A 16,481-nucleotide genomic window follows, 5' to 3' on the forward strand; every position below is an offset into this window, starting at 1 on the left:
TAAATAAAAAATAATTTATTATAATTTCATATCATATATAGTAATGTGTAACAATTACAATATTGTCAGATGATACATAACGTCTCTAGATATCTAAAAATTTGTTTAACATCTCTTCTTAATCTAAGAAAACGACTGAGCATTGCCCATTGAACGTGTTGAACACACACGCCGCCGTGTCTCTAGTTCTTTTTTGTTGCTTAATAACAACTGTTATAACTAATTTTTTTTTCTTCGTATACAATATTATGTATATTACATAAAGACTATCGGCAATATTTTAATTACACGGACATGCCAACGTGTATAATTATCAATTGTTTCTTTGCCTATAAACGGGCTAAAAGCTTCATACAATTTGACCAGTGGTGAAAGCCAAGATTCGAGGAGTGTAAAAACTGAATAATCAATAGTCAACATCTAACGGCTTATCTAATTCACCTCTCTCAATGACAATTTCCGCGCTTCTATATTGGCCTGCTTTTGCGAGTCGCTATCTTCGTCGCTGCAATCTTCATCGTGAGTATGTGTCACATTTCTAGGTGTTTCAGGCCTTGCATGTGGTATTTGGCTCCCTGTATGATCGATATCGACTAATCCCTGCTAAGAGGATACAACAAAGTTAGTTAATATTCTGTAATTAGCTGTCACGGAAGTCCCTATATTTTCAAATGAAAACTTACACTGAATACTTTTCCCTGATCTTCTTCCTCGTCTGTGAGCTTGAATGTGCGAGATCGACTGATCATTGGAGTTTCCATAACGAATCTTTGCTCATGAGCGACAGTACTTTCATGAGGCATCTAAATATGTGAGCAAAACATACAGCAAATTGTGAACAACTAATTAGAAAAATCGTTCATCGATCTGGAAACGCATATTAGGTATACCAACCAGCATTGCAGGTGCTCTAAACATGTAGGAAAACGGATAATAGATTAGGTTCAGGAACGTTGCCGCATAGAGGTCGGCGTACCTCACCACCTGGCTGCTGAAAAACGTCTGCCTACTTCCGCTGCGGAACAAAGAACCCATCATACCATAAGCCAAATCCATTTTGTGCGTGACATCCCTTATCGACGCCCTAAGTTTTGAGATGTCTGGTTTCTCCTTTGTGCTGCTGTCTAAATTTCTGTAAAGAAAATAACAAAAAACTGGTCATATTAATTGAAAACAAATAAGAAAACAAACACTGCGAAAATAACTACCAAAATATCAGGGAAATACAATCTCTTAGTTTTCCTGTCTTCAAAAACTTTCCTGTGTTACAAATTTTTAAACGGGAGAAATTAATAAACGCAAAAAAGAGTTACTTATTTTCAGATAAAACAAGAATGTTACTTGACTTTTCTGATTTTCTCTGATTAGTTGTGATTTCTTTAACGTCACCACAATTGCATGCCAGCTTCGAGTACACTTACTTGTACATTTCCCCGAGCATAACGTCAAGGCTTTGGAGTTCTGCAAAGAGCTGACATTTGTCTGTCCAAACATGAAGTTCTTGAACGAGTTCAGGAACGATTAAAAACGTCCTCCAACCCCGTATTTTTTTGCTTTTCAATATATCACCAAAGATGTGATCACCAATGTACAGAACGTCTTTGCCCTTGGCGCCAATCAGTTCAGTGAACACGTCGCATGAACCGCCTGAATATACTTCACCTGTGTTTTGTAAAAGTAAAAAGGGAAAATTAGCGTATTGTCGTAAATGTATTATCAGATTTCATATTATATTTTGTCTCCAAGTCTACCTAGGTGTAAAGGTCCTCTATGAGTTCCCAATTTCAATGCCCCAGTTTTGGTGTCGACTTGACGGAGGATTGTACCCTCGCCAAAGAAGAGTGGTTTACTAGCATCAACAACAATAATGTCAAAATAAGTTTTCCAATTTCTGTGGGGATCTTCTGGCTGAAAAAGTAATGAGGAAATTAAAAATGAGAATAAAAAGACGAAGGGAAAGCATTTGTGACGGTTAAATATTTTTGAAATATACAACACTACTCACTCTCGCTCCATGGGGAAAGTCAAAGAGGTAGGTCATAATTTTGTCTGTGAACACATAGTCACTGTTTGTGAGTAAAAAAACTTTAGCACCATTCTCTCTGATCCTTGTCAAGAACATCGGCAGCCTTTCGTCCTTCTTAACATAATCGTCCAAATTTTGTATAGTCCTGGTTTTCAGATCTCCCTGAAGATGTATCCAGTCAACGGCGTTCCGGACATCTTGAAAAACACTTTTGAAACTCATAGTAAGCTCGCCGGCCTTTACGCCAGTCTTTTCCGGCGTGTACTGAGGCGAGTTTGTGAAAAAGTCTATCAAACACGCCAGCAGGTAAGTCTCAGGTAAGTTGAACAAAGTGTTTAGTACGTAAACTCGCGATTCGTCAAGCTGCAAGAACTTGTTTGGATAAAGTTCGTAAACTTGGGAGCTGAAACAACGGATAAATTACTGATTAGAAATACTGGAAGTTAGGAAAGCAAGAATGCTTTGGTACCGTGGAACGAAAAAAGTTCAACTTACTGTTTCAAAAATTCAAAACCATGTACGCATACAAGGATGTTTCCATAGGCGTCAACCTTCAACAAATTCCCATAAAGCGTGTCAAACCATAGCCCTCTCACAGGGAAACTAGGATCATATTCGAATTCTTTAATTTCTTCCGGATAGCCCAGAGACACTAGGTGATCCTTGAGAAGATTGAAACCCAGCTGTTCATACTGCGGCGATTTGTATTCTGTGAAAAAATTCACTTTTATAGAAAAATGTTTAACATAAAACACACAGATTTACGAATGAATCTAAAGTAATCGAAAATATTACGTACATACGTATGGTCCAGAAACAATTTGAGGTCGCAAGTCAGTTTAAATGACTCATCATTTTATATTTGTATTTTAAATTAAAATTAAAAGAATTTGGTTTTTAAGCGATTTTGCATTTCATATAAGTATAAATATTTAATATCAGAAAATTGTTGTGTATATTATTGGTTTGATTGGTTAAATTACACGACGGTGTACTAAATAACAAATTTTAACGCCGTTTCTTCGCGGACTGTTCAATTCAATTAAAAACATGACTAACCCGATGTGACGAAACTGCGTTGACATAATATTCCATTACGTCACGCGGATCAGTCTTTAAAATGAATATTTTTTCAGTGAAGTGAAGTGTTAATGTTAAAAGAAACCGATAAAATTTGACACCAACCAGCCAATGTGTAGTCCATGTCAAATCCATAGAACTTGATATTTTCGAGATGTAGACTCCTATTGACAAATATTCTGGAACAGAGAAAAAAGACATATATTTGACATTAGAAATTTCAACGTGTGGGTCAGAAAATATATGAATAATACGAATGTGAACTCGAAAAGTAAGCAAGACCTGTTGACCGCGTGATGACGGGTTACGGACCCTTCGGAATGGGAGTTTTCAGTAACAAATAAAAATCTGTCCGAAATTATTTCAGTCAATTTAATGGAGTCTGTATCGTTGCTGCTGGTGAGAAAATTATCAGAAATAATATCCCTCGGCATGATAATGATGCGTGATTTTTAGAGATTACTACAATCCTTTGCGTCGAGTTTGACGCTCCTTCCCTTAAATAATAAAACCGAATCAACTGAGGATGGCCAAAAATGATGGATTTTAGATTACATCGATTATGTTTTCCCGGTTAATCGAATATAATCGATTACTATTTTACAAACTCGATTAATCGACCGAATAGATTGTTTTTCCTCGTAATCGGTTTTTGTTTTTTATTCCCATGAACGACGCAATACAATATCAATTTATGTGATTGAAGTATCGATTATTATCATTGTCTTACTTACTAAGTACGTATTTGACATAATAAGAGAAAGATACATGAAATTTCGGTTTCAGATGAACCGTTTCAAAAAAATGCGAAATAGCCGATTAATTTTTGCCGATTCAATCGAGTCGTGTTCCATTATTTTTTTAACTCGATTAATCGATTCCTCGAATATTTTCAGCTCTTTGGCCATCGCTAGAATCAACTATATTGTATAATGATAACAGTATGTTATTACACGCACATGAAAACAATTGAAGATCCGTTACCCGATGGACTTTGTTCGAAAGAGATGAAAACCAACACAAACACGATGCTAAGCGGATTGCAAAATGGAATATGGAGACAATAATTTTCCAATAAAGATTCTCAATCTCATTATAATACAACATTTTGTGAAATAAATTAAATCATGAGTTACGTGGGATCTTGTTGGTAAATGAATTTCCTTTGTAATCCCTGATAAACCTTGTTTTGTCAAAGAGAATATCAAAACCTTATTTAATATTTACTGTAAACGATTCGTACGCAATCGGTTTACAAAAGTAAAACGAATCATAATCGAAATCAACGGGCCGAAAAATAAAATGATGGATAACATAAAAAAATACGTCAATATTATGCGCGATTTTTTTAAAAGATATTAAAAACTGAACTTTGATTGTGTTTCCATATGCGGTTTTTAATATCTCCTTAAAATAAAATTCATTCAGCGCCCAATCAATCAACTGCTGAGTTTCACTTTTAAATCTCGATCTCACCATTCGACGCTATAACAGCTTACCTATTGTTCGTAGCAATGGGAAGAGCGTCGTGGCCGATGGAAAATAGACACCCAGGCATTTTGAATACGCGATTAAGTAATCAATTATTTATCGATATGCGAACCAGCCGTACAAATGGGTTTGGAAATCGGTGAAATTCTCTCTTGCGCACTATTTTACATATGGCATAATTATGTGCATATTAATTATTAAGGCAGTCGGATGAACAAGGCACTTGAACGCGAATATCGGCTTATTCACATTTATACCCACGAGTTCCACCGACTTGTACTTTGTATTTATTTATTCAGCAGTGATGTGCAGTACGCAATATAAATATTTCAACTTCCCGAGGTCGTTAAAACAATGATATTCAATACGGCTAAACTCTTGGAGTAGAAAGAATTTTTACACAGGCAATACATTCATCATTTTTCTGTTTGATGTGTATTATTCATTCAAGTATTTTTAGGGTGTTCCATTTTTTAATCTTTAAACTTGAGCAAATTTTCGGAAAATATTTCATCCACTTGTTAATCACATTTGTCAAATTTTATTTTTACGGTATAAAAATTAGAGCTAATTATATATCTGTTTCGATGAAAGAAGAATCGATATTTTTCGATTAAGAACGGGTTTAAAAACCTGTGAGAAAAATTGCAAGGGATATTTTCATATTGTGCTACTATTTAGCGTATGATCGCTAAGAAGGGAAAATTAAAAACGAAAAATAGCGGGAGATTGACGGAAAAGCGACCCTGCACTTAACAAAGAGTGCCTCTCCTCACATAATAACATGGTTTAGCAATCTTATGTATTCCTTTTTTTTCTATCCAATAGGTCAGATAAAACATCACTGTTTTCATACTTATAATATGTTTTCGAGGTGGCAGTTAATCACGATTTATATTTAGCCTGCACGTACAGTAAACTTTTTTTTCAAGTGTAACGTATGATGTACTTTAATTGCACAAAGCACTTCTGCTCTCCTCTTTATAGTAATGATTACCAAAGCCAATTTGTCAACGTGTCGTCCCCGCGTTTTACGAAAATATATTATTATATATTTTTAAGATTTCATCGAATTCTAAGAAATTAATGGGGCGGGGTTAAAATTCCCAATTTGAAAAGTTTCGAAAGCGCCAAATTTCGAATTTTTTGTCGCTTAAACTTAAATTAAAGAAATAAAACTTTGACGAAACTTCAAAATTTCGAATGGTCAAAAACCCGACGCTCCAAGTTCCGAAAGTGCAAAAATGAGAAAATTTAAAAACTTGAAACATCGTAATTCTCAATAATCGAAGATTCTCAGATCTGTGAATTTCTGGCGTGGTGAAATTTCACCACTTTGATCTTTCTTTATTCTGGATTTTGGCTATTTTTACGTCATTCTGATTTTTAGTTTTTCTCATTTTTTACACCTACTCGTTGAATAAACTACGCTGTTCGAGTACATTTTAATTTCCGGAATTTTACCCCATCGAAACTTTGTTGTTTCGTAAAAAAGGTTTGATTTCTTTACTTCAAATAATTTGGAATTAGACACTTTCGGAACTTTTGAAATTCAGGACTTCAACCCCGTCCCAAACTAATTACCTACTAATAGATAAAATTATGTTACACGATTTTTCACGAAAAACTTGCAACACTATTATTTTTGCATAAAATAAATTTGAAGCCAGTATAAACATTCGACCTCGTAAAATTTTCGATCATATTGAAATATGATAGGAATCAAATTTGCAAGAGTATATAGCGTATTTTCCCGCAGCGGAATATCGTGCGCAGTTTTGTCAAACGAACAATATTTTCAATAAAAATGACGAAATTATTTTTAACCCAGTAATTAATCGAACTAAAAATAATCCGAAAAAGTATTAATCATATTGCGCACTCTTTAACCACTTTTTTTTATGTAAACAATCTCCAAGGCGTTACGCGAGGCAACTATTGATTAATTATCTGTGTATAAAAATCGATCAGTTGCTAAATAATAAACCCAGTATTAATTGGACTTTGTTAATGAAATCAGAAATAGAAAAGGCTGTAGGATTTAAAAGTCTTTTAAAACCTGCGGTGCGATGCAGAATCAAATTCACAAATACAGATGGCTGTAGCTGACAAGTTACAAGTACGTATAATATCACGACGTGTTTCAGCGTAACAGCAGCTGCCGACTGCGTGGAAGGTATAGAAGCGAACTTTTCCACAGTCACGGCGGTGTTGTGACGCACACGCAGCTGCAGATTTATTCTTATCGTTAGTTTCTCCCACACACTGTGTAAGGTGGGAAAAAATGTATACCGATAATCAGGCTTACCGTCTGATGAAGAAAAAAAAAAAAATTATCAAGAAACCAATGACGTCGAAGAGCGGAATTATCGGACGACAGGTATTAAAAAGTGATAACTGCAGGTAAAATGCATTTTTTTCTTCGACTTTGATCAATAAAGGTTGACTTTTTTTAGTGAATTGAATCACTGAAAATTGTCTGAATAATAAATCTTCGAAGCAATTAATTTTTTCTTTTCGTTACTAACGATCAAGCACAAACGCGATATTGCTAATTCAATCTGTAATAATGGCTTTTGATAGAATTTATACATTTTCGAAATCAACTGATAAGCTGGGAAAAAAATTCTTCTCAAGCGATTTTTAAAGAATTCATTTCCGAGACAATTTACAGTTTATAATTACCTATAATTAATTTGAAATACAAATAGGTGGTTAAAATCTTCTTATTTATTGAATTAATTTCTCACACCAAGGAGATAACGTTTAAACAGAATTCAACTTGATTCTGACTGTTTTCAAGTGTTCAAAGCTTTGTTTCATACTTTTTTCACGCTTAATACTTTTCCTTCCTCAATATTGTAAGTTTGGTAGATTTTTAAAGGCAGTTGTTAAAATTGTGGCCTCTCGGAAAGTTTTTTTTTTCAACCAATCAGCATTTATTACTTATTATTTATTATCCAGACTTTTCCCTTCACAATCAGAGTATTGCGAAATATTCGTCGAAATTACTGGTAAAAAAATCTAATTCAATCTTTACCTTTTCGACCATTCATTAGACATTGCGTATAATCATAATCAGATTTAAACATTAGACTTTTGTATTTTCCGTAAGAAAAAAAAAGAAATTCGTACACACATAAGATAGTGAAAGTAAATATTGCAACATTTATAAATTGTATTACGTTAAATTATACTGTGTGTGTGTAAAAAAAACTTACTCATTAGGGACGTTGAGCCTTGAATTCATAAATTCTGCAGCAGGCAATGCACCATCGCACATATCTTTCAGCCACATTATGTTTGTGTGTGTGTGCGTGTATGTTTTTTTTTATTTATTAGTTTTACAGCACCTTTTTTGATTGCAGATAGTTTTTACAACAATTGTCTCAATTAGTTAAACTTACGTAGGTTTCATATACTTCCACACTTCTTTCAGTGAATTAATCACTCGCCTATCATATTTAACAAAATACACAATAATATACTTGAAACACAGAACAAGAATGAATGATGAAAATAAATGAATAATTCGGCCGAAGGATCGACGGAGATCAAATTTTTGCTTTTTATGAACCGGGGAGGGGTTTATCTATCAGTGTGAATATCAATTCTGGCTAATTGACGTTATCTTCTAATTACTAATTGATAAAGCGTATTGTATATTATACAACTGAACGATAAAACGTATATGGTTACAGTTTCACGGAATTATTTTCACTGTGAGTCGTCAGTACCAGATACGAATTGAGAATGGTTAATCGTTACGCTTTTATTTTTATTTTTATTTTTTTTTCTCATACGTATCAAAGATAAACGAATTTATCGTTGGAAAATTTTATATCAGTGTATAATAATTACATACGATAATTAATTTGTTTGAACTGTTAGCGATTATACATGTTATGCGTGTTTAACACGCCGTTCCAGTAGCTACTTTATTATACCTATATAGGTAGATTATATTACATACGTTTATCAGCTCGCATAGCGATAATCTTCGATAGTAGATAAAAATACGGGAAAAAAAATTGAAATTTAAATATGAAAATGAAGTATAATCTGTTGGATTGTTAAGATTAAAAGATGAAATGAATACGTATAATCTTTTAAATTTCTTATGAGAATGCAATTATTGTTATTTTAAATTATGCATGTCACGCACGATGAAATCTGAATAAATTATAACAACGGTAATCCTATTCTTTATACAACTGACTTTCGCGGAAGCTATTCGCATTCTAGTTCTTTACTTATCGTTAAACTAAATTTTGCTTTAGAGTGATAATAAGCGAGTAATGTGAGTCTAAATATAGCAGGTCATAAAATTAAAATGAATAAATAATCAACTTAACGCCGCAATAAGATATTTAATAGTCACATGCCGTATCATAATTGTGAGAAATATCCTTCTGATTTTGATATACTGACGGGAACTTTTTACAACGCATTATTATATTTCATATATATTATAATATGACCGTTGTGTAAAATTGATTGAGGAATTTGATAGACAAATTGATCTATAAGATTTATCGTGGCATTGTATCAATTATAATGATAGAGATTATATGACTGCATGATATAAAAGACTTCTGGTGTTTTGATAATATAAGAAAAATGACTTTAGACCTGTGATTTTATATGCGACAAGAATATACTAATATATTGTTATTAACGATTAATTATTATCACTTACGGAATACGACGCGAATAATCGCGATTGAATGACATGACTGATAAATTTTAAAAAAAGATCTGCCACTAGTACAGCAGCGATTGAAAAATCAAATTTTGCGGTCACGTTTTGTAGTTTTTTTTTTTTTTCTAAAATTTGAAAGAAATAAAAAAGTACGTACAGTATAATTATGAGTATAATTTATATGTTATCGAATAATTTAATTAATTATGAATAAATTTCCACGTAATAAAATTCTCTTCACTTTCCTAGAACACAAATCATTCGTCTCGAAATTGAATTGCCAGAATATCATGAAAACAAGTTTGTCAAGTAGAAATATTCGTTTATCCTATATATATATAGATAGGTATCCTAAGAAATGATTCACAGATTATACACAGGAGCAAAAAATTCCACGGCTATCAGATGGTCGTGATTATCACATCAGAGTATAAACGAAATAGATTAAAAGAAATTAGAAATAACATTAAGCGCCTCTCTTTAACAAACATTCTCTCTCTCATAAATAGTGTGTGCGTAATAAAAACAGAAAAAAATCAAATAAAATAATAAACAAATTATCGCAACATGGCCGAAATATTATCCATACCAAATTGATATGGATATGCAATTTTATAATATCAGTTATGTGCCGTAGCTCAAAGTTATCAGTAAACTTTGCATCGATGAAATTAGAAAGTTAGCACGTATGGGCGATTCCGTGTAGGAAATAAAGAGACATGGAATGGTGGAACCGAATGTTTATAAAACCGCTGCGCACATTATAGCGTAAAATGAAACACCTTATACTAGTACTGTGCGATTTAGCCGGCTTAGCCGGTCAAGATAATTAACTTGGCTAATTATCTAAAAGTTAACTGGCTAGGCCGGTCAAAAATGGCTAATCAGCTAATTTTAACCGGGCAAACCTAAAACTGCAGAAAATCGACAAGCAAATAAATTTTCTTTGAGCGAATCAAATTTTAATATTATGGAATAGTATACTATCGGAAAATATCCGGAGCTTAGTAAGTGACTTTGAAAATTTAACTTAATCAAGTGTCACGATTTGTCGGACGTTAATTTTTATTCTTAACTAAGCTGATTATTATTGCATCATCAACTTTTTAGGCATAATGGATAATTGGATGACAATAATTCTATAAAGTTAATATAATAAAACTTGTTGCAGTTACAAGTTCGAATTTGAAAGCTAAAAAATTCATCTGTTCGTCGATTTTGTACATCTTTAGGTTTAGCTGATTAAAATTAGCCGCTTAGCCAATTTCGGCCGACTAATTGTTTTAACCAGCTAACTTTCAGCTAATTAGCCAAGTTAACTATCTTGGCCGGCTAAGCCGGCGAAATCGTACAACACTACCTTATACACGTTTATTTTATACTCTCGAATAATCACCCGCGTAAAATTCGGTGATCACGGGCACTTAGGCAGTTTAACACGAACACTGACCCAACCGAGTTCCAAGTTCTACTGACTGACTAACTGACTGACTGACTATCCGGGACGAGAGCGAAACTAATTACTCTCCCCTCCCTCTATCACAAAGTTCCGCTACTTCTCCCGCCCTTTCATTGCAGTACGGTATCTGTGATGAAGAATAATCCGAAAGAATTCGAGTTCCTATTTCTATTCGTACTTCATTTTTTTTTTTTTTTTTTTTTTTGCATTTTTTTTGCACCCTATCTGATTCTTTTATTTTATTTATTTATTTTTATTTTTTTATAATTTTTAAAGGCATCTCTGGCTCTTCATTTTTATCTACTTATAACTATGCCCTATACATACATATATTATACTATATGTATACAGAGTGAATAACTAACGGCCGAATTGTCTGATATAACGAGTATACACTAAAATCCTTAAGCAAACGCAGTTGTTTTGACAGCACCAACAGTCATAAGTTCAAATGACAAGTCGCTGCGATGTAACGTCAATTGTTCTCAACCGTAAAAAATTTTAAGGTTACATACATGGCGGTGACCCGTCATCTGGAATTATGACGGTTGGCGGACCTGACAAACGACTACTTTTGCTCTAGTGTTTCAGCGCATGCGCGTGGCACCATTCGATTGCAAGCTACTCATCCTGTATATTTTATACACATAAATATATAAATATATATTTACTTTAGCGCGCGCGCATTAAACTTTTCATCAGACGAGCATGAAAAGTTGGGATTTGACGAAAGTAGCAAATTTCATCTCGTCCCAGCGACAACTGTGAAAATTTTTGAGGTTACATTTATGACGGTTGGTCACCCTGGCAAACAGTTGCTGTCGGATTGTAACGCGTGCGCATTAAATTTTAGCAGATGACGAATGTGCAGTTGTTAGGAATTCATTTCGTGTACCTGTTATGAAAATATATGTATACAGGCGTCTCGCAGGCAGCGGACAACTATTAATATAAAAGCTTGTTATATGGTTTTTTCAGGATAAATTCTCAAGGTTATCGAGATATTATGACATATCTCTAATTGTTCTGCATGGATTTCCGCACATCTCCGCATGCACACACTATACATATAACATTACGATGCAATATAATTGGTTTGTCGGTGAAAAATTTTTGTATAGACTATAATAGTAGGTCCTTATGTTTGAGTGATGAATTATTGTGAATCCGGATTAACAAAAAACGACGCGTGAGAAAAAAAAACAGGAGAGAAAAAATCAGAATCAAAATGTACAACATCGAAGTAAGAAAATAAGAATTGCCTTTTCGATCGACGATTTGTAACGAGCATCTGTTGCAAACAGTGTTCAAAGCGAAATTAATTTTGCATACGCTGAAAGATGCCTGTCATCGGATTAAAATTATCTTCTTTTTCTATTTGAATAACAAAAATTTAAGAAGAATGATGATTTCTGAATTCCTCCCCCCTATTTTTCGTCTGTAGCAAAGCAGCTGTAATTAACAACAATTTAGTTAGCAAAAGATGAATATATTTTAAAACCAAAATTGTGTATAATATACCTGTAACATAAATAAAAGCTGCAGTATATGTAAGAACGAGAAGATCGTATAAATATAAATATGCTCTCCGTGTTATTATTCAACTGTATATTTACACGATGGGATATGATAATTCACAAACAGGAAATTGAATGATGAAGATAAATTTATTCAAACGACTCTTCAATATAATACATACAATGTATGCACGCGCATCTCATTGAATATTTTCTTTTACACCGACCTCAGAGAAGCTTCACTCTGTATATAATATTATACGCGCTTCCCCAAATACATGATTCATATTTAAACACGGATAAAATAAATATTTACCAATGGTAAATTCTTCGATGCTAACTTAATTGACGCTTATAATAAGCATGATGACCATTTCGGATTTTAATCAGATCGAAAAAAATAAACAAATAAAATGCGACCTGTTGCTGCAAGTTTTTTCACGCTCAAATTTATGAGTAAGTTTTTGTTAATTTTTCGAACCTATTTTTAACAAAAAATATATTTGTATTAGTTGAATATTAATCGCATCACATGATTTTATAACGGGCGAAATGCTTTAGGAAAAAAACCCACAATATTTTGTGATAAAAGTCTGGTATTTTCTCTGTGAATTTCGAAAAGAAAAGAAGTAAAATGGCACAAAAACAAGTACAACACAAAGTTTCAAAGGTAAAATTTCAGATTGAATATACATACATTAATAAAAAATTAAAATAGTTATGTATAAATGAATATTTGAATAACATTTTATGATGAAAAACAAAAAGCTCTTTTCAGCAGCTCTCAAACGTGGTTTCCGGATGTTATTGTTAATATTTGAGTGTACTAATTTACAGTGATTCGGGAAGGCTTGGAAAAATTTCATTGCCAACTAACTGATGACTTATTACTGCGACGAGTTATTATAATTCCCCTCTTGAAGCGGAAGGGTTTCACGACTCTAACATCATGTTTCGAGTAAGTTGGCTGCCCTGCATTGCGGACGAAAATATTGCCGCGATACGATCTCGCCGACCAATAGAGTTCAATTATTTTGCGCATCTCCCGTCGGTCACTCAGCTTGGGTAAGTTTCACCGTTTCCTCCAGATATAAATAAAATAATAAAAAAATCTTTTCGTTTTTTGACAGTTTAAAATAGGGACACCCTGTAAATTATTCTCTATACGAGAGAGCCAGAGATAAAGTGACGCAAGATAGCCGGCGCCTTTAGTATGAAGAGAATTATCGATCTCCGACATGAGTTGGTATAGCTATAAACTTGGATAGTACACACAGAAGTTATAGAGGTGGAGAGAAAGAAAGGACAGAAAAATTCGACAAGGAATTTAAGACATGAGAGAAAAGAGAGAAAAAAAAAAAAAAAAATTAAAAGGTTACCCACCTGTATACCTAATTAATTTCCATATTACAGAATCGAATGGTTTACGCAATTACATGGAATTGCATATACATATAGATTACAAACATAGCCTGGAATTATAATCTCCATATGATTATACGTATGAATTTTGATTGATTGCTAAGCGGAATTTATGCAAAATACATAATTAGGATTCAGGGTGTGTAAATGCGCGATAAATTGAAGAAATCGATTTTACAATCAAGGAACAAATTTTCTCTTCGTTTTAACATGCGATTCTAGTAATTAAATTGCATTTTTTTATGGGCGCTGTTTGAATTTTTTCAAATTATCTCACAAGTGTATGATATGACTACTGTCGGAATTCCCTATATATCTGTGACGGATTTGAGGGTATTAAATTAGGCTGCGCTTGATAGGCATGCACTTAAGTACAGCGATTCCGGATTCGCGAAATACTTTTGGCATTTCCTTCGATCGATCCATGCCAAATATCAAATCTCGTTTCTTGCAGCGTGGCATAATATGTACGTACAATATATGTATACATATGTATGTACGTCATGCAACCTACAGACATATATACAAATTACACCTCGCACCTATTTAACCTTGACACGCGTATTCGAAACTGACGCGAGCGAATCGTTACACAGAGCTTGATTGAGAATTTCATAATCAAGTATTCTGCGCAGGAATTATGACATAATTAGTAAAAACTCAAACATGAGAGTTGAAAAAATGTCACAAATTAATGGATATTGGTTAAATGACAACTACTTGACTGTTACGCATAATCAAGGATTAAAAATTGTTTCTTTTCAAAAACGATATTTTCTTTATCTCATATATTTCACAATTAATTTGGTGGTTAATTTATCGCAGAGGTATGTAATATAAATAATGTTATGAATATGCGACACGGGATAAGTTTGCGATTCGCCAATATTACTTCTTGGCAGAGAGCGGCGCTTTATTGCTGTCTGCAAAACGATCGACACGCGTGCACAACGAGTATATCACACTTGTGTACATATGATACATATGATTACGTGTTTTTTGATATTTAAAAAAGAATGATGAAAAGTGAATAAATTTAAGAATAAATTCTCGAGAAATCGTGAATGTATAATGATAATAGTATACAATGCAACGACCGCCGTACAATTTGCATACAATTTTTATTCTATTCGAGAAACTGTTTTTTCTCCATTTTTGACGAAGAAAATTTCAATATTTCATACTCAATTATTGATATTAAAAAGATGAATCGGTCTGAATCAAAAGTTCGGTAATAAGAACAAACCGTTTAAAAAATTTAAAGCAATTTTAATTATCATAGAACTAAATATCAACACTGCATTTCTACTGTATGATAGAACGGGATAAATCTGAGCAAATTTGAGTACATATGAAAAGTTATTATAAGATAAAAATAATTTGAAAAAACGATACGAGGCAAGAAAATGAGCACTGTCGAAAAAAAAAATCACCATATTGATAGGGAATTATTTTTCTGGCGAACACTGCTCTCACATTCAACATCGTAACAATTAATCACCACCGATCTAGGGTATTTTGGCGCTGCTAGTACACATCTTACTTAAGTCCAGTCCAGTGCGAGAGAGAAACTTTTTTGGAAAAAGAAGCTGCATTCCTAGTCACACCTGTATACTCACAGCACGCACGAAAATAAAAAAACCTCTTTGAATCGCCATTCACATTTCTTATACAGGTAGGAGGAATATTTACGGCAAAAATATCTGTTTGTTCGCGAAAACGATAACAAATAACCGCCAGACCACGCATCAACTTTAGTGCAAGTCTCGTCGATAAGGACAAATTTGGCAACTTTGCTTTTATAACATATCTTAAGTATGTATGTATATGGTCAGACATGAAATTTTTTCACGGGAGTGTACTCTGCGGAATCCGATATTCCCGAAATTCTTCCGTCAACATATTTCGCGATATACACACATTCTTATGTATCCGGTGAGAGAGAGTCTGGGATCGATAAGGAGACAAAGGACTTCGCAGAGCAGAGAAGATTTCCTCTTAATTACCCTCAACCTATTTTTTAAGTACAGTGTGCCCAAGAATATTAAAAGGCATGCAAAAGAGAGAGGGAGACATATAAATTTGGATGGCCTAAAAAAATTAAAATTTTTTTTTTTTTTTGCGTGGATCATAAAAATTTGATTTTGTGTGTGAAAAAAAATTCCTGAAATTTTTTTTGAGTGTTACAAGCAAACACCTTATCAATACTGATAGGAATTTCTGCTTGATTCCAAAATCTTGAGTTTTTTCGGTCGTGATATTCGCACTCTTTCGAATGGTCGGCTTCAGCGAAGCATCGTTGCAACAACAAAAAAAAAAAAAAAAAACTTACTGATTTCCCCGCCATTGCCCTTGTGATTCTTTACGTGTTAATCAGATACGCAATACAAAAGTCGCGAGAGCGACCTTTTAAAATTGAGTTACAGGGGCTCTTCTTTGCCAGGAATTTGTTTTAGCACACAAACCAACTTTTTCGATCCACGTGAAGAAAAAAGCTAAATTATTTTTGTAAGCCACCCTAATATACACACGTATATAAATTTTTCAATTTATGTTTAACGTATTTGATGGGTGAAATTTAATACATTAATTTATATAAGCCGTTGAAATAACCCAAATTAATCAGCTGATTGTTGTTTTCATCTGAAGTGTTTCCTTATTTCACAATTTTCTTAGAAATTAACTCGTTTCTGGTCAATATCTAATTTCTCATTTTTCCTTATATTTATTATATATATATTACGCTGCAATAATTATACAACTACTACAGTAATCTCCTGCTAA

General features: G+C 33.4%; 1 protein-coding gene and 1 long non-coding RNA gene across 12 annotated transcripts in view; both read right to left on the minus strand.

Moving 5' to 3' along the window:
• The window catches only part of LOC124407286 (cytosolic purine 5'-nucleotidase), a 23,696-nt gene continuing 7,215 nt past the window's right edge, over positions 1–16,481 (minus strand). For 8 of the 11 annotated variants that reach the window (XM_046883286.1, XM_046883289.1, XM_046883290.1 and 5 more), the window contains 8 exons: positions 3,212–3,285; positions 2,522–2,735; positions 2,006–2,429; positions 1,752–1,908; positions 1,422–1,662; positions 895–1,132; positions 684–803; positions 1–603 (listed from right to left, as the gene is read on the minus strand). In XM_046883286.1, coding sequence (XP_046739242.1) covers positions 433–603; positions 684–803; positions 895–1,132; positions 1,422–1,662; positions 1,752–1,908; positions 2,006–2,429; positions 2,522–2,735; positions 3,212–3,285 — 1,639 coding nt within the window. In that variant the 3' untranslated portion in view covers positions 1–432. Of the gene's footprint in view, positions 604–683; positions 804–894; positions 1,133–1,421; positions 1,663–1,751; positions 1,909–2,005; positions 2,430–2,521; positions 2,736–3,211; positions 3,286–4,605; positions 4,867–7,818; positions 7,916–16,481 lie in introns of those variants that run through there. The other 3 variants (XM_046883295.1, XM_046883296.1, XM_046883287.1) reach the window with 3 other exon arrangements.
• Positions 8,179–10,917, minus strand: LOC124407296. Its single transcript, XR_006929305.1, has 2 exons — positions 10,682–10,917; positions 8,179–8,228 (listed from the first exon to the last, which is right to left on the minus strand). It is a non-coding gene; the product is annotated as an uncharacterized LOC124407296 (long non-coding RNA).

Source organism: Diprion similis, chromosome 6 (assembly GCF_021155765.1).
Source record: "Diprion similis isolate iyDipSimi1 chromosome 6, iyDipSimi1.1, whole genome shotgun sequence".
Classification (NCBI taxonomy): domain Eukaryota; kingdom Metazoa; phylum Arthropoda; class Insecta; order Hymenoptera; family Diprionidae; genus Diprion; species Diprion similis.